The sequence below is a fragment of the Colius striatus genome, chromosome 2 (genome assembly GCF_028858725.1).
Source record: "Colius striatus isolate bColStr4 chromosome 2, bColStr4.1.hap1, whole genome shotgun sequence".
NCBI classification, from domain to species: domain Eukaryota; kingdom Metazoa; phylum Chordata; class Aves; order Coliiformes; family Coliidae; genus Colius; species Colius striatus.
In genome coordinates this window covers 28,484,803-28,503,412 of record NC_084760.1, presented here as the reverse complement: position 1 = coordinate 28,503,412, position 18,610 = coordinate 28,484,803, and the positions used below count along the sequence as shown (strand labels likewise).

At 36.5% G+C, this 18,610-nt stretch overlaps 1 protein-coding gene across 1 annotated transcript in view; it reads left to right on the top strand.

Moving 5' to 3' along the window:
• EIPR1 (EARP complex and GARP complex interacting protein 1) overlaps positions 1-18,610 on the top strand; it is an 89,177-nt gene that overhangs the window by 63,439 nt on the left and 7,128 nt on the right. The window contains exons 6-8 of the mRNA XM_061989768.1: positions 7,499-7,635; positions 11,192-11,359; positions 12,584-12,751. Coding sequence (XP_061845752.1) covers positions 7,499-7,635; positions 11,192-11,359; positions 12,584-12,751 — 473 coding nt within the window. The remainder of the gene's footprint in view (positions 1-7,498; positions 7,636-11,191; positions 11,360-12,583; positions 12,752-18,610) is intronic.

The following is an 18,610-nucleotide window of genomic DNA, read 5'->3' as shown; positions in this document are numbered from 1 at the left end:
CATCATCGTTAACAAAAAATAGGATCTGTATCTATATGGGGTAATAGAAGTAAAGAGGCATTCATTATACTTGTGCAGCACCAGTCTCCCTGTTTTAAGAAAATGTATCAATTACTTCCTTTTTTTGAGAGCTATACATTACAGGCAATTTTAATGGCAAGAATTAAACCCAATCTTGCTCTTCATGGACTTTATTTATTCATCTCAAACTCAGGTGTAGTACTGGTGAAAAACTAAAAAGGAGTTTGTCTTTAAAATTTCAATATAGACCAAAATTTCTGCTTGCCTACACTGATCAATGTTTCAGTCTTTTATTGGGTGCATCTCCTCTATCTACCTGGGAGTTGCAAGTCATATTGTTCAGTTAGAATTAGTCTCAAGAATTGCAGAGTTCTTCATATTTTTAGAGTTTCTTTGTAATAAAATTACTGGTGTGTACATTCTTTCAGTTATCTGGTCATTCTGTCATAGGAAACACTAACTATAACCTATGGGTCTGGGAATTTGAGGTTTTCTTCCCTCTCAATGTTTTTGCTACTTTGTTTTGTCATGACAGTATTTAATATAGGACTATGTACAGGTATTTGCATTAAGGCAAGCTGCTTCTGTCCTCTGATTGCTACTTTTATTATTGTTTTGAGGACATTACCTTCTGGGGTGAAACTAATCTTACGCTCACTGCATCATTACCTTTTGCAATTAAATTAGCAGTTCTTTGCCATTTATAATCATTAGTTGAACCCAAGAGAAGCAAAACCAATCCACAAGGTCTGAGTAGATTCTACTGGAAAGATTACAGTTCATATTTCTGTATACAGACTTTAGGTCAGATGTCACCAAATCACTAGAACTCTTCCATGGATAAATGCAGTATATTTGGAATGACACATAATTGCAAGAGAATAAAATGGAGATGGTAGATATTTTTCTGTTTGCCTTATGTTTCCACAAAGGGGAGGAGTAGAGATGTGATTTTGATGATTTTTATCCAGGTGATTAATTGGATTCCTTTTAGTCTCTCTGTGTTCTTTAGTAGCATTTAATATGTAGGTGATCTTGAGAAAAACAGAAAATATGTCAGAGACATTCCTGGCAAGATGAAAGATCTTGTGAGAAAGATTTCACTGTCTATCTGGAAAGAAGTAAAATGTCCAAATATAAAATTATGTTGGGATTAAGCATGAGATACTTTCTTGGCAAGATAAATGCTCTTCCTGGCAAGATGGCAGGAAATACATAGTGGACTTGAGTGGAGAACTTCTAGCATGCCCCATAATTACTGCATCTAGAATAACATAGATTAATTAAAGGAGGGTGAAAAACTGTTGGAAGAAAAAATGAAAGTGAAGCTACTGTATCAGAAAGAGGACAGAAGATCAGTTCTTAAAGAATGAGTCTTGGGATAAATTTTGTTTAATGATCTCATTAACAATAGCATAAAAGTAGAAGTGAAATGACGAAAATTGTTGATGACAGAAACTTGGAAAGCATCACCAGTATACAGAAGTAGCAGCATATTTTAGATGATGAACTCAAAGTTTAGTTGAATTTACATAGTATAAAGAAGAAAAGTTGTGTTTCAGAAATAAAAATATTTTCTTGCTGTGATATAGAAACTCAGTACTTAAAAATATGTGTAGATTATGTTACATAGCTAATCTGAGTGACTGATCTGCTAGTGTGATGAGATTGTTTGAGTAGACAAACGATTATAAGACAGTTCAAAAGACAAGAACAATTATGAAAGGACCACATGGTGTGGTTGCTTGCAACAGGAGGAATTGAAATCAATAATTTTGAAGTCCTCATAAATATTTCTGTTTCTGTCAATAAGAAGCCAAAACAGCACTCATCCGTCCCTAATGTGGATCTTAAAATAGTCTTTCAATGGCTTTATTATTGTGATTATTAGAAGGATATCTCCTTGAGGCTGTCTTGAGAACTGCACACAACCTCTAGCCTGAACAGAATTGTGGCCCATTTCCAGTTGATGATGGTATGCTTAAAAAGTAGAAAAATAATGTCTATAATTTATCTCAATGAGTTTAGTAATCACTACCATGAGTGAACTTCTTCCAGTTGTTACTATTTAGAAATTATAAAAATTTATATGTTCCTGTGTTACATGATCTAGGTGGACCTGCTTTGGCAGGAGTATTGGACTAGATGGTCTCTAAAGGTCTCTTTTGACCCCTACAATTCTATGGTTCTAATTAAAATGTCACTATCCTGTCTCCCCTGAGGAGGCAGTCAAGATCAAATAAGCACATGATGCATAAGCCTATGAGTATTTCATAAATGGAATGATGGTCTAGCAGTCTTACCTAGAATGCACTTGCACATCCATCAGAAGATAGGAGAGTAGCTTAGTGTTTACTTTTTTTGTGGTTTGATTATTTTTTTTTCAATCTATTCTGTTTAAATCATAGAATGGTAGGGGTTGGAAGGGACCTTTAGAGAGATCATCTAGTCCAACCCTCCTGCAGAAGCAGGTTCACCTAGATCAGGTCGCATAGGAATATGTCCAGGCAGGTCTTGAAGACCTCGAAGGAAGGAGACTCCACAACCCCTCTGGGCAGCCTGTTCCAGTGCTCCATCACCCTCACAGAGAAATAGTTTTTTCTTCTACTTAAGTGGAACTTTTTGTATTCCAGCTTCATCTCATTACCCCTTGTCCTGTTGCTAGCTACTATAGAAAAAAGGGATGCCCCAACATTTTGACACCTCCCATTTAGATATTTGTAAATGTTAATAAGATCTCCCCTCAATCTTCTCTTCTCTAGGCTAAACAGCCCCAGTTCCTTCAGCCTTTCCTTGTATGAAAGATATTCCAGTCCCCTGAAACACAGTTACTGTTCTTATTTAAACATTTATTAAAATTAAAAGAAGACCTTCAGAAGTCAAAAGTCATATTTTCTCTTTTATCAAAAAGAGATTTGATTTTATTGTTCAAATAATTTCTCAGTATTTGAAAAGACCAACATTTTAGTACTTCAAATTGTAACAGCCATTTTAGTCAATAAAGGAAAATAATTTCTGTAAAGAAAATGCAGGATATTAATGTATTGATAACTATTTAGCAGATTGCTGCAGTTGTTTAGCCTTTACATAGAAATTTCTATCTTTTGCTCTCCCTGTATAATGACTGATAAACCCATTTTTCAAATGCAAAAATTCTGAAACGAAGTTACTAAACTCAGTGCTAGTATTACACGCTATACCAAGGGGATTGATTTTAAGTGCAAAGAAAGCTTTATGTTTTTAACATATTATATTAGCCTTTATTTTCTCTAAGAAGTTTGGTTGAGTGTCACTGGTAACTATACATACTAAGAAATGTACCATGTACTTCAATTTGATCATTTATTTATTATCCAGAAAAATATTGTATGTAATTCTAAATTAAGTAAATCAGAGCATTAGAACATTGTCTGTTTTCTGAGTATTTTGTTCTTGGGACATGTTCTGTAATGTTTTGTTTTGTAGTCTGTTTGAGGTGAAACAAATTACATTCTAAGTGCATGACATTATTATTAATTTTTAGTTGTTCATACATTAACAAAAAAGCCCTAAACCCAAGTTGTCCATATAAAAATTATTAGATGAAGAAGGTGTGGAAACAGAACTACATGTTCCAGTTACCATTTCATCCAGAAGTTTATAGAACTGGTCATTGAGCATTGTTGTTCATGTGTTGTGAGACAAGTGCAGCCCCTTCAGTCATTCTCAAAAGAGAAGTTGATAAATTCTGCTATTCATCTGTTTCATGCTGCTTAGTTTTAAGAATAGCTACATTGGTCCATACCCAAGTCCATCTAGCCCCAGTATTCTGCTTAGAACAGTGACCATAGCAGATTCAAGGAAAAATTCAGTGGAGCAAATGTATTGGTGCTTTGATTGGTACTAATATGCCTTCCCCTTAACACTTGAACAGTCTTCTACTCTTTTCAGCCCAAGGATTTCTCTAAGCCTGGTTGGCTTTGTCTACTTAGTGTAACCCTCAATAGGTCTTTCTTCTATATAGTTTCCTATTCTTTTCTTAGGCATGAGTAAGTTTTATGCATTCAAATGTCTTCTGTCAAGGAGTTCCTTGGGTGGAGAAGCACTTTCTTCTGTTTACTGTTGTACCTGGCTCCTACAGTCTTCATTTGATGGCCCATAGCTCTTCTTTTGGAACAGTAGGTTCCATGCTGCTTGTGGTAGTTCTAGATAATCTCTGTACCCTCTGAAGGTTTTTGGATTTTGTTGATGGTTTTGTGTTTCTTTTTTTTTCTTTCTTAGTGACTTGTTGTGGGATTTTAGTTCATGTTTTTTTGTGTGTGTGGTGGGTTTTTTTGTGTTTGTTTGTTTTTTTAAAGGATACTGCCTCTCCAAATTGATCCTTATGAGATCAAAATTTGAAGCAGAAAAAGTTCTTACTGATGTTTTGGTAAAACTAAGCTGGAATAATTGATGTTTTCTTTTGAATACACAGAAGTCAATCCTTTAAAACTAAGTCGCTTTTGAATTCAGATACTTTGCTTTGGTTAATTTTGTAAAAACCCGTCTGTCATTGAGGATAGCTTATATAGTTTTATGACGATTATATTACAGTGCTTTGTGTTTTTCAGACCTTTTTTATTTCACATTATTGTTCTCATGCAATTGTAGTGTAGTATCATACGGTCCTTTTATTAGTGTTCTTACATCACCAGCTTTAGGCACTGAACTTATGAACAGTTTGAAAGCCACCCATGTTCTGATAACCATTTTACACTCTTAAAGATTTCATTTTGTCTAGACTTCTTTCTAAAGTCAGTGTGTTCCTTGCACAAGGCAAGAACAGCTAGTATCATTGCCTAAAATTCAACATTAGATCTTACTTCCTTTTTTTTTTTTCTTACTGTAAGTCACATTTGATATTTAGAAAATTTAATGAATTTTTCCTTTAGTATCCAGTGAGGCCTTCGAGCTGCATGTCTTCATCTTCTGGGCAGCACAAATTCAAATCCTCATGTGAGTTTTATGTCTAAAACTTGCCATTGTCATGTTTTTCTTTCCTTCTATAGTCAACTTTTCTTCACTTGAGCAGAGGGAAGAGTTCAAGATAAAAAAGAAAGCTGCTTTACCTGTCTTTAGATATGAATTAAAACTAAAGCCAAGGTTTTGGGGTTTTTTTGAACTTGCATTTGGGATTTTGATTTATCAGCATTCTTTTATGCTAACTTCTTGCAGTTCCAGGAAGGAGGCTATCCTTTTAAATCGCTGCACTTCTTTTCAGCCTCATAGCAGACATACAAAAGAACATCTAGCAAAAAGCAATTCAGTAACTTCTGGGATTTCATGTTATTAACAATCTACTATGAGCTGATTTGGAAATTGATGTTATACATAGTTGGACATCCATACCAGGAAAGATGTAATTGAATTCATGCAAGTACTTAACTGCTTGGGAAGGCAAGGCCAATCTAGTATGTATGTGATTTTTTTAATATATATTTGTTCAGGATGCATGTGGTGGCCTCATCCCTAAACTTTTGGCTGAAAAGAAAAAAAAAAATTATGTGTTCATAATAGTTTACATGATAAAAGTTGAAGTGAGACTTTAAAAATTAACCAACAAAACATTCTCCAGCATTCCAGTGATATTTTACCTACTGCTTACAAAGACCTTCTGCCCTGAGTCATGTTTTGGATATGTGATGCTTTCCCTTTCAAGGACAGATATTGGAAATATCTGATAAGAGATACTTTTTCTGTTGAGACTATCATACTGTCAGTGTTAACATTTTCTTCCTTCCTTTCCCCCAGACTAAGCTTTATATGGCCAAGATGGCTTGCTAAAGGAACATAGGTTCATTTTAAAACTTAAACTATTATGCTCTGCTTGTTCTCCTGTACATGGAACCTAGTATGTGTCAATAAACAGTGCAGTTTTCTGTACTATCCTGTTTACAATGTCTTGTGCAGTATTTTTCTTTATATTAATAGCCTGCAAGTTGTGGAAGGGTGTTCAGACTGTATTTATACCTGAGGAGAAATGTTGCTAGAGGAGCTAGTTTGACTACAGTGTTCTGTCATCTATTAACACATGACCAATGTATCATCTTGCATGTATGATGTTGCGTATGGAGAATTTTACTGATCTCTGAAAAAAATTTGGAAGGTAACATCACTTAGGGAGCATAGAACTCAGTAATAGAAGAGTTGTAATTTCTAGATTGTTAATCTGAGTGCTGAATAAATATTATATTTTGGTAGAACAGTTTATAAATGAGCAAAATACAGAAATGGACACTGGTACCATATACAAATAGATTTAAGCAGATTTGTATTGCCGATGTTGGTGTCTGTTAATGTAAGTGGTATGTATGCTTTAGTCTTTTTCATCCATCAAAGTGTAATATTTCTGCTGAGAAGTGTCTTTAATGGAATATTTATGATGTATTAGGATTTAGGTAAAGGAGAAAAGTGATCCAATAAGATCCGGCACAGTAATCTGCTTTTGTGAAATACCTTTCCATGAAACATTCTGAATTGTGAACATTGTGTGAAAGATGACCAAATAGGTCTGCTGTCTGCCTAGCCACTCTGAATTTGTATAAATTTTGTATCTGATTAAAATGCAAGTATTTTGATTTTCATCTCCTACCTTTAAATATTAAACAATCAGTTTCAGTCTAGGTAGACCTGCTTCTACAGGAGGATTGGACTATATGATCTCTAAAGGTCCCTTCCAACCCATCCATTTTATGATTCTGTGATTAGAAGTACAAGTAACTCGCAGTGTCTGCAGCTTCATTTTTTTCCCCTATGTTCCCATGGAATTGTAAGATAACTTGCCGGGCAAGAGGAAGTTGGTTACTTGGTACCTCTCATTAACTTTCGTGAACTGTGGAGATACAGAGTGATCTGCTCAGTGACATGCAAGCCTGGTTTTGGAACTGAAACCTTTAATTCTCACAGATTGTAGATTTGTGGTCTAGTACTCTGCTGTTATTTTAATAGGAACGTATGTGATGTCATGGACACCTGAATATGATTTTTTTGTTGTTGTTTTTAAAAGCTGCTATACTGTTATTGGAGAGTCTTTGACCCTGTAATTCTATTCCTTCAGGCAAAAATTAGTATTTTGACATGGGAAAACAATCTTGTAAGACTATTAATGAAACTAAATGCATGTATTTATTTGTCTGAGGCAGCTCCAAGTTTGTGGAATTTGTCTATATTGTCTATCTACTGTTTCAACAAATGATTTTAAAGTGTTTATTTTAGTTTTTAAAGTACTACAGTACTTCTAATATATCTGAATACATTACACTGCATGAGCGTTTGTAAAAATTACTTTGTGAATGGCAAAATCAGCTTTAGCTTTTTTTTTTCTCCTTTAATCCTATGATTTTGGTGTTCTGTTACGTTTGGAACAATAAGCTATTGTGGAATTTTTTTCTTCAGTGGAACTAATTTCATTTTAGCATTGCATTTGGAAACATTGCCAGCTTTGTTTTTTTTATTTTAGCTCTCTAGTTCTACAGCCTTGGAAGGGAAAGGACAATTGAAATTTACTTCTGGAAGATGGAGTCCACATCACAATTGTACGCAGATTGCAACAGCCAATGATACCACTGTTCGAGGATGGGATACACGAAGCATGAGGTAGTGAGAAATTGCACTCTTGTTCTCTAAAAAACATCATCTCCTTTGGAGACAGGTTTTTTTTGGTTGTTGCTGTTTTGTTTTGGTTTTTTTTTATACTGCTCCTCACATAATTTATTTTTTTAAAAAAAGATTAGAAATGTGGCAAAGCTATCACTTAAAAAAGGAATGGTTGGGCTTGAATGGCTCATACATTTACAATTTAGTAAAGGGTTTTCTCTGGGTTTTTTTCCTCATCAGTTTCAATTCTAACTTGTCTATTGAGTTTTATGGAATGATATATTAGTCTCAAGATTATTTGTTCAATACATAGGCATTACCTCTATGAAGCTGTTGCATAATTCAACCTGACTATGCTATGAACAATGTTCAGTAACTTTAATCTCTGAAGAGAATTCACAGCTGAAGTTCACTCTTCACTGATATTAACCAATAACATACTATATACTATATTAAAGATTGTAGCACATGAAACTATTGAATCCATCAAAATCATAACCAAATCAATTAAAGCTTTGAATATACCTAATAGGCTGTTTTCCTCCTGCTCGGTTGTGATTTTGATAAGCAAAGGAATGATGTTGTGCACATCTGTTGCCATGACTACTAAAGCCTGTGCAAGCTTTTTTAAGATACACTTTATCCCCTTAGCACATAGTAATTTATCACTAAACCGAGAAGACCGAGAAGACTGATGTCTTGTAATAACTTCTGTTGCCTTAAAGGGGGATGACTTTAAATTTAGTTCTATGGTTCCTGCCAGCTCAGGGACATAGCAATAAATCCCCATATTTGCCAGCCTTGTGTATTTTTACCAAACAGATTTCCCTAAATTAAGAAACAAAAGTGGAAAATACAATAATTAAAAGTCACTTTCTATATGCCTGTTACCAGGTTGGAAGGTAGTCTTCTTTGCCTTGTAAAAGGATAGATAGAAATCTAACTTACTATATATGTGTACATTTTCATTTATGAAAGCCATTTTAAGTGTACAAGAGAGGAAAGGTCAAAGGAGAAAAGTGAGGGTTTTTTCGAAGTTGCTTTTGTTTGTGATGTTTTTGTAATCATCCTATTTTTAACACAGCATACAAACCTTAATCTTAAAGTCTGTATTTCTAAGTAGAAAATGTTAAATACTGTTAAATCTGCTTCATGCTCTGTCTCCTTAGAATAAGCATCTCTATGTTGCAATAAATGAATATTCTTTCACTTTTATGAGAGAGGGATAGTCCAGATACTAAGAAGATCCTCAGTGAAAGGGTTACTTAGTTAACAAAAGCAAATGCCACAATTCTAATTACTTATAGTAAAGCTCAGGTTAGATAATCTTTGAACAAATTTATAAGTGCTAGGTTGTCCCAAAGAGCTATTTGCAGTGTACTTGAAAAGTATGTGAAAGAATAAGCCTCATCTGCAATTACATTGTAATATGTCTAGAAAGATGTGAATATTTGATAATGACTAGTTAGGCTAGTTGTAGGAGTTTAAACTCAGTACAGTATAAGCTGTGGCAGTATAAGAAGCAGAAACTGGGGGCAGGATGGGGGACTGGGGGAATGAAGGATAGAAAACTACTATAGCAGCAAAGAGTAATAGAGGAGACCTACTAAAGAAGTAGCTAGAAATAGCTCCTTCCGTGGATTGCTATTATGATAGCTGTAAGATGGAAGGTGTAAATGATTTTGACCATGGCAGATAGAAGAGGAAAAAAGAAAGAGGTGAGAAGATTACTAGACTAAACTAGGGAGCAATCTTAGAGAAGAGCTTGTGAAGCAGAGAAGACAGATGCTAGACTTAATGGATTTAAGGAGAGAATTGTATCGGGGAAAAACCAGACTTGAAGAATTAATTCTAAAAAAATAGGGAATAAGGAAAATATTAAAAGGTGGAGCCAGTAGTTGGATAAAATGTTCATGTAGTCTGATCTTAATCTTATGATGTGAGGAATTCAGCTCAATGTCCAAGTGGAGAGCAGTGCCAGGTGATGTTCCTCAGAAGTTGATATCGGGACTGCTGCTGTTCAATGTCTTTGTTGGTGGCATATCTCAGGGAATTTACTGACAACAGCAAGTTATGTGGTGTAGTCAGCACTCTGGAGGAGAGGGATGCTATCCAGAGGGACCGTGACAGGCTTGAGAGGTGTACGTGTGTGAACAAGGTCTGCACATGGGTCAGGACAACCCCCAAGTACAAATATAGGCTGGGCAATTAATGGATTGAGAGCAGCCCTGCAGATAAGGACTTGGATGTGTTGGTGGATGAAAATCTGAATATGAGCCAGGAATACATATTTGCAGCCTAGAAAGCCAGCCATATTCTGAATTACATCGAAAGGAGCGTAGCCAGCAGGATGAAGGAGGTAATTCTCCTCTTCTACTCTGCTCTGGTGAGACCCCACCTGGAGTTTTACATCCAGCTGTGGGGTCTCCTGCACAAGACAGACATGGACCTGTTTGAGCAGGTCCAGAATAGGGCCACCAAGATGATCAGAGAGCTGGAACACCACTCCTATAAAGACAAGCTGAGAGAATCAGAGTTGTTCAGCCTAGAGAAGTCTCCAGGGAGACCTTAGAGGAGCCTTCGAGTACCTAAAAAGTCCTACAAGAAAGCCAGAGAGGGATATTTTTACAAGGGCATGTAGTGACAGGACATGAGATAATGCCTTTAAACTGAAAGAGGGTTTTGACTTAGGTCAGATAATAGGAAGCACTTCTGTACTGTGAGGGTGATGAGACACTGGAAAAGATTGCCAAGAGCAGTTGTGGATGCGCCATTGTCAAAGTGTAGACAAGTTCAGTGAAAATTGCAGGAGACTGTCAAATCTAAGAACTTGATGGATTTGAGAAAACTGGTAATGCAATGGTGGAAGCAAACTAACAACAAAAAACTACCCCAAAAACTAACACCAAGACCCAAGTTTAAGAGACAAGGTAGAAAGACAAACTGATGAAACGTGATGTTTTGAATAAGGATGCTAGGTTGTTAGCAGCACTACAAATGTTTTCTGAAGGGTCCAGATGGATGAGTATTCACGTGGCTAAGTAGTTTAAGGGCCATGGGTAAATTAGTGATAAATAGGCAGAGCTCAAGAAGGTAAGTTCAAAACAGAGCAATAATAAGAAACTGTTGTTCACATCTCTTGCATCTTCTGCATCTCAGCTTTTGATACAGAGGGAATTAGATTTCAAATACAGAATTAGTGTAACTATTTAAAAATGGAGAAACTCTTATCTGAAAATATGATGTTTTAGTTGCAGGTGTTTCATAGCAATTGTAAAGAGAGCTATGCTAGAATCATCTGGAACAACTGTTTCCTTTTCGCTCCAGATGATCCTAATGCAAACAAGGAAAGAGAAAAGCTGCAAAGCAAGCTGAGAAATCTATACAAGTCAATGTTGTTAACAGCTGGGATTTCCCTAAACTATGTGCTAGCAATGGGAGCTCTAGGTCTGCGGGTGCTACGGGGATTATGCAAGTTTCCAGGGAAACAGATTCCTGTCAATGGAGTGCTGTTAGCTTTTTATAGACCATTTAATTTTTTTAATGTGTTTTACAGACAGATATATTGCATAGAAAATGCACACGGACAGCTGGTACGAGACCTAGACTTTAATCCCAATAAACAGTACTACCTGGCTAGCTGTGGAGATGACTGCAAGGTGAAATTCTGGGACACGAGAAATGTCACTGAACCAGTGAAGACACTAGAGGAGCATTCCCACTGGTAGAACAAATTATCTGCATGCTGTTTAGCGGGTGGATGGCTTATGTAATTTATTCAGCTAATTATTTTACTGTTTAGGAGCAATGCAAACTAACGGTCCTTGTGCTACTGTGAATAATGCTTTTTCTGCACAGAGGAAAGGTTTCAACCTGTGAATGTTCCTTGTGTGACTGTAAATTAAGAGTTTAGACAATGTTAGTTTAATTGGTAAGAAACTACTGTTAACATTGTTGGGAGTTAGGGTAACACCTTTGAGAAGCACAATACAGAACTTGGCTTGTAGGGGCCAGCTGGGACACAGGTGTGTCTTCCCAAACTGTGCCTGATATGCCTGATATGCCACACTTGATGTGCTGAAAAGCAGCTGCCACCTATCTTGTTGTCAAATGATTGAAATACTCAATAATTCAGCCACTTTTTTCATGCTCTTCATAGCCCTTAAGACAGAAGGTGTAATTGAGTCATTTTATTCTCCAAGATATCTACTGCTCTGGCCTGTGGCTGGAGCAAGGAAAGAATCTCGTCTGATGTTTACAGACCGATATGGTTAAGAAAAGATGAATGATTCATATTTTATAAAATTTAGGGTGGAGTAATTCTTACAAAATGAATTTGGACCCTGGAGCTACTTTGAGAGGAATGAAGATGTGAATTAACAGAGACAGTGTTTATTCTTTCTTTTTCTTTTTCCCCCAGAAGATTAAAAGAATAAAACAAGAACCTTAAGACATTTGGCATTAACTTGATACAGAAAATGTAAAACTGGAAGAAAAAAAATAATCCTGTTTTTGTTTTAGGGTCTATTTTGGACTTTAATGTAAGAATGTGGTGAGATTTTTGTTTAACGGGTTATTTCTAATCCATATTTTGCTTTGGGGAAAATGTTATATTTAGAACTTAAATATTTATCTGACTTACTAAAGAATGAAGTGGCATTTCCTTAAGGAATGATACCACTGAATCATGTGGTTTGTTGTTTGGATTTTTTTTTTTTTTCAAAGTTGTTGAATTTTAAAGACAACTCATAGGAAACAGATGTGGAAGCTTAAAAGGTTAATGAAGATGGGAAAAACCAGTCTGTGGAATGAGGCATGTCACTTCTATGCCTACTTAGAACATTTAAGTCAAAGATCAATTTTCAGTGTTGTTTTCAAAAAAGTCATTTAACACTGATGCACTACCTGCCAAGAATAGCCTCTTGTTCTTTCTGATTTCATTTTTTAGGGTTTGGAATGTCAGGTACAATCATTCTCATGATCAGCTGATCCTTACAGGAAGCAGTGACAGCAGAGTTATCCTGTCTAATATGGTATCAATTTCTTCTGAACCATTTGGGCATATGGTGGATGAAGATGAACTAAGTGACCAAGAGGACCAGCATCAAGAAGAGAAGTATGAAGTTTCCTGAGTTTTATGCAGAAGCTTGTAGTTATCTTTTCATTGTAATGGGTAACATGCTATTTTTTTGCTGATTAGGATTTTCATATACAGGCCTTTCACGTAAGTAGCTCTAATCTTTACTTCATTCTTCTTTACTCTTGGCTGGTATACACTCAGTCTGGTTGGCATGGTCACCATATGTTCACTGGTAGGAAGGGGACGGTGATGCTAAGGCCTAGTCCTACTTTCACTTTAAGGGAGCTCTGGATTGAGTCATGCACGTGCAATAACCAGGCTTAAATGAAAGTTGAAAATCTGCTTTCTGCATTTTCTGTGTATATGTTCTGGTGTTGAGGAAATATTACCAGTCTAATGGTGAGCTTGTGCACAGGTGGGAGGAAGGAAGTATAAATACATTATTAATAATAAATTGTGCTAATATTGCTGACTACTCTAGAAATAAATAGCTCATCAGACCAACTTAAAGCAAAACAGAAGTTTGGTTTTGACGTTCTTGGTAGAGAATAACGTGTGTTATTGCAAGCATTTGTAAACAGCATCCAGCTGGATATGTGAGAAATCAACTGTTTTTCATGTGAATTTTGGAGGGATGGAGTCTTTACTAAAGTTAACTGAAATTACAAAATAATTTTTTAATCCATTTTTGACTGCTTTCAGCTTTTTTGTTGGGCAGTATATGTTACTTGTTTTCCTTTCTGTACCTGTTTTTATGAAGATATATAGGTATATAGGGAGTTCTGAAGACCTAGTGTGGGCTGATGCTTTCTAACTTTGCAACTGCTTACACGGTGTTCTTCAGCAAACTCATCCTTTACAAAGCGAAGATAATGATACTGAAACTCACGTAAAATATTTTGAAACCAACAGGCTTTAGTCTGCATTTTTTTGTTCTTTGCAATTGTGAATATCCATGTTCTCTATGTCTGCACCAAGCAATTGTTTTGTTACTGCTGTTAATTTAATAGGCCAAGCTGTCTGCAGTGAAGTAGGCAGATTACCTCCTGAACTATCATATTAAATGAGAAATAGTCAGATGGGATGAGGAAGAAGGAAATTAAAAATAAAGAGTTTCTCCATTTACTCAGCTATATTTGCTATATACAGTTAGAGAAGTAACATTAACTTTATTTAGAATTTTAAGGTTGCTCTTGCACATTTATTAATAAAGATATAGTTTTGCTCCAAATATTTCTGACACTGTGGCATCACATAAGTCTTGGAAATAATTTTTTAAAGTATTGAATAAGAAAGCTATCTTGTATATAGGAATGATTAATTTTAAATGTATGATGTGTCTAGAAGTAATAGGTTGATAGGTTGTATTAATGCTTATAAACTCAAGGTGTGTCAAATTAGGTACCTAGAAAGATGATCATATCAACATTACATACTTTCTAGAATGTAACAAAACTACAGCATATAAAATACAATCTACCTTTTAGATCCTTATGCTTGGCTGAGGATGGGATTTTTTCTGTTCTGGATGGAAATAGTATTAGTGGAAGTGAAAAAGAGTACTTTTTTAATATGATGGGAATACTTATATGACAAGTAAATGTTCTGACAGATGTTGCATGGTAGATTACTTGGAGTTCTGAATTTGCTGGTTATAGACTGTGTAAGTTGCCTCAAAAACCAGTTGTTTCTAGAATAAGAGTTTTTGAAACCAAGAATACGCAAACCAATGCAACAAATATAACACATCTGATCCTTTGGCTATGGGATGGATGTAAACCACATCATAAATGACTTGTATAGTAACGATGTTGAGCCCTTGACAGTTCCCAGAGACTGCAAAAGTATCAATATTGGTTTTGTTTTATAAACATAAAATTGGTTTGTTTTATACATAATTTTTTCAGCTGCTAATCTATTCTCTATAAAACCTGGGAATGCACGTTAGTTTTTGTGACATTTGCTTGATACTGTGAGAGTCTTGTTTTGGGATTGTGCCCATGCCTTCTCCACGGCCCTTGTTAAGAGTTTAGCTGGAAGAATGTTGGCAAGGTGTTCACCAGCCTTGAATTGTTTCTGGATGAATACCTGTTTAGTTCTGAGTGCACTAATGAAGCGGGACATACCAACAGCTGTTGGGGATACTTGTTAGTCAACCACTAGTGCAAAATAGACCTTAGTACCCATTTCCCTCCTGGAGACCTCTTTGAAGAGTCTGTTGCACTGTTCCATAGGTACTGTCTGTTCTGTAAAACATGTTTTTTTTTACTGTATGGTTTGGTATGGGGTGTGTGTGGTTGGTTGCTTGGGTCCGTTCTAGACTTTCAAGAAAGTGTTACATTCTCATGGGGTTCATTTTTATCCTATTTTTGGAGGACATCTGGTTTGCTATTAAATATCACACAAAGGTTGAAAAAGAAAATGTCTTTCGGGTGTATCTTGAAACATGCCGGAAAGAGCAAGTGTATGTGTGCAACTAGTATCTCCAGCCAGTCACCTTCAGACTGAGTCAGTAAATCTCTCTCAAAACAAGATTGAAATAACCAAGTGGAAAGATGGAAAAAGGCTCTTTCCTCATGGGCTGCCTATTTTTCATATTAAAAATAAAATAATATACTTAATCCAAGGAGTGTTTTTACAGAAGTGAAGAGTATGTACCAATTGTATCTTCCAAATTTGAAGCCTTTTTCTTCTTAGCAAAACTCCCCATATTTTAAGAACTTTGACTTGTAATACTATTCGACACAGCTAAAACTTCAGAGCTATTTAAGACTCATGTCAATTTTTAATATATTTTGGAGACAGAAGTGATATGTCAGTTTAACTCTTCATTGTTCAACCATGTAGAATTATGCATTAGTCTACCCACTCATTTATTCTTGCCAGATTTCCTGTAGTAACTGCTTACTTTTTAAAGGTTCACAACTGAAAAGTTAATTATTTAGCAATTAACTTTTTTAAAAAGAAAAATATACAGTCTTACTGAGTAAGGAATAGACAACAAACCAGAAGTTGTTGTACTCTCTTCTTACTAAGGAATTATTCTTTGAAATTTCCCTTTGAGTGTTTGTCTATGTGTGTGTTGACATCTTGAGACTTCATATGCTCCCATCTTGGAGACCAGAACATGCTTGCATAAGCAATTTAACTAGGACTACTGAATAAGGATCTGTCTCTTGTTGCAATTCAGTGACCTTCAGTTCCTCTTAACTGCTAAATCAAATCAGAGCAACTAGTTTGCTGTCTGTTCCCTGCTTCTTAACTGTTATTGTTGTTTCTCTCATTGATCCTAAAAATGTAAGAGCAGTCTCCCTGTGTCATAGCAAAGCTCCCCCTAGCCTGTATCATGTCTCTGACAGTGGCCAAGAGGAAAAATTATAAAAACAAGAAAAGGAGATGATAATTCCTATGGGTACGCTTCTAGCCCTTGACTTTGCAGCTCAGGGACCTTTACTGCTTCTCGAATCATCTTTAGAGACTTCTGATTCTTCCCTTTAGGATTTTCTTTTGCTATCAACCGTATTCTTGAGTTTATCTCTTTGCATTAACTGTGTTTTCATTTGTTCCAAAACATGCTAGCTGTGTATGCACTGCCTTTGTGAAATGTGTCTAGGAGAAATATGCCAACTGTGGTTTTTTGCGCTGAGTACGGAAAGGCTTCGATGCTTTCTGTCTGGGAACCTCAAAGCTTCTGTCAAAAGTAGATACTCTGGTCAAGTCCCTAGTCTGAATAATTCACAATTAAAATACGGAAAAAAAAATAGCTGAGAAATGGAAAATGAGGTGCTATACTCATAGCATAATTTCTAACACCTTGATCCAGAGGCAGAAAAGAAATGAAAGCAGAGCAGATAGGAGGTATTAGGGTTGCATTTAGCTTTCATCCTTAAAACAGAGCTAGTGTGCCTAGATAAGAACATAGGGAGTGCTTTCCAATGCTTCAATTTGAACAAAATTTTCAAAACATGGGGTCATTCCACACTTATGGATGCAACCAATTAAATCAGGCTTTTCCTTGGCCTCTTTCTTTAATGACTTTGCACTTTAGTGGTGCAAGACATTCCTCCCCACAACACTGAATTTATCTTGATTTCCAAACTCCTGAAGGTGTCTGTCAATTCCCTTTTAGACATCTTGGAGAGCACTGAGAATTGCCTTCCTCCACAGGGAGGTGGTGACTGTCTTAAATATATCAGTTCTTCATTCTTTGGTCATCAAAATCCTTATTTTGGTGAGTGAATCTATTTTCTGGTTTTATTAAACTAGTCTGACGATTGTTTTAATTCTACATTAAAATTCCTAACAATAAACAAACCTACTAGATTCTTGCAGGTTAATGTGAGCATCTTTATTCACCTGTCAGGGTTCCTTTTCTTTAAGTTGTTGCAATACAGCTATTTACCTTACAGGTTTGAATTTTAGACTATGTAGGTCTTCAGTATGTTGATGATATACAACTTAGGATTCATTACCTTTGGAGCACCAATATCAAGGTACATGATGCATCTACAATAGTGTTTTCATTGTTTACTGCTATGGCCAGAACTTTGTGACAAGGCTCAATTGATAATGGAGGACTTGGTTTTTAAGAAAAAAAGCCTTTTCTGCACCAATACCGATGAAAGATTTCTAAGGTCAATAGCATTTTGAGCTTGTGCATTGGTCCCAAAAAGGAAGCCATCCTTAAACTTTAATTTTGCAGCATGACCTACCAGCTCCCTTAGCTCTCTTTGGGGTTTACATTCTTAAGATGTCTGCTGTGTTTACACTGGAACAACTGATTATTGAGGTCAGTATGTTGCATTCTCGTTTATGCTACTGTTTTTGATGGTATGTTCTAAGCTTATCCTTGTCTTTGGTATCTATTGAAGATGGCATAAGAAACTCCCATTGGGAACTATATTTTTTAAACACTTTTCCTGAAGTCTTATGTTTCCATTTTTTCACCATAGATGTTAGCCACACTGTTCTTTGATATAAACAGAACAAGATGTAACACAAGCATGTCTCACCCTTTTGTGTTTAAAGCTGAGTTGTAAAGGATGAGTCCTTCCGGTACAGAGTATCTCATTGAGATAGTAAAGTTTTAAATGTCATTTGAAGTGTAGGAAGAGTGTATTGGATGAGTGGACAGAGTCAAGTTGGAGGCCTGTGGCCAGTGGAGTTCCACAGGGGTTCTGGGGCTAGTCTTGTTCAACATCTTCATCAACGACCTGGATGAGGGGACAGAGTGTACCCTCAGCAAGTTGGCTGATGACACCAAACTAGGAGGACTGGCTGATTCACCAGAAGGCTGTGCTACCATTCAGTGAGATCTGGACAAGCTTGAGAGTTGGCCAGAGAGGAACCTCATGAGGTTCAACAAGGACAAGTGCAGAGTCCTGCATCTGGGAAGGAACAACCCCATGCACCAGTACAGACTGGCAATTGACCTGCTGGAGAACAGCTCTGCAGAGAGAGACCCAGGAGTCCTGATTGATAATAAACTAAATATAAGCCAGCAATATGCCCTTGTAGCCAAGAAGGCCAATGGCATCCTGGGATGCATCAAGAAGAGTGGCCAGCAGGTTGAGGGAGGTTCTTCCCCGTCTACTCTGCCCTGGTGAGGCCTCATCTGGAGTCCTGTGTCCAGTTCTGGTCTCTCCAGCTCAAGAGGGATAGAAAACTTGTGGAGAGAATCCAGTGCAGGACCACCAAGGTGATGGGAGGACTGGAGCATCTTCCCTATGATGAAAGACTGCAGGAACTGGGGCTGTTTAGTCTAGAGGAGACTGAGGGGAGACCTTTTCAATGCTTATAACTACCTAAACGATGGGTGTCATGAGAATGGGGAGTCATTTTCTGTAGTGACTGGTGACTGGACAAGGGGTAATGAGCACAAGATGGAACAAAAGA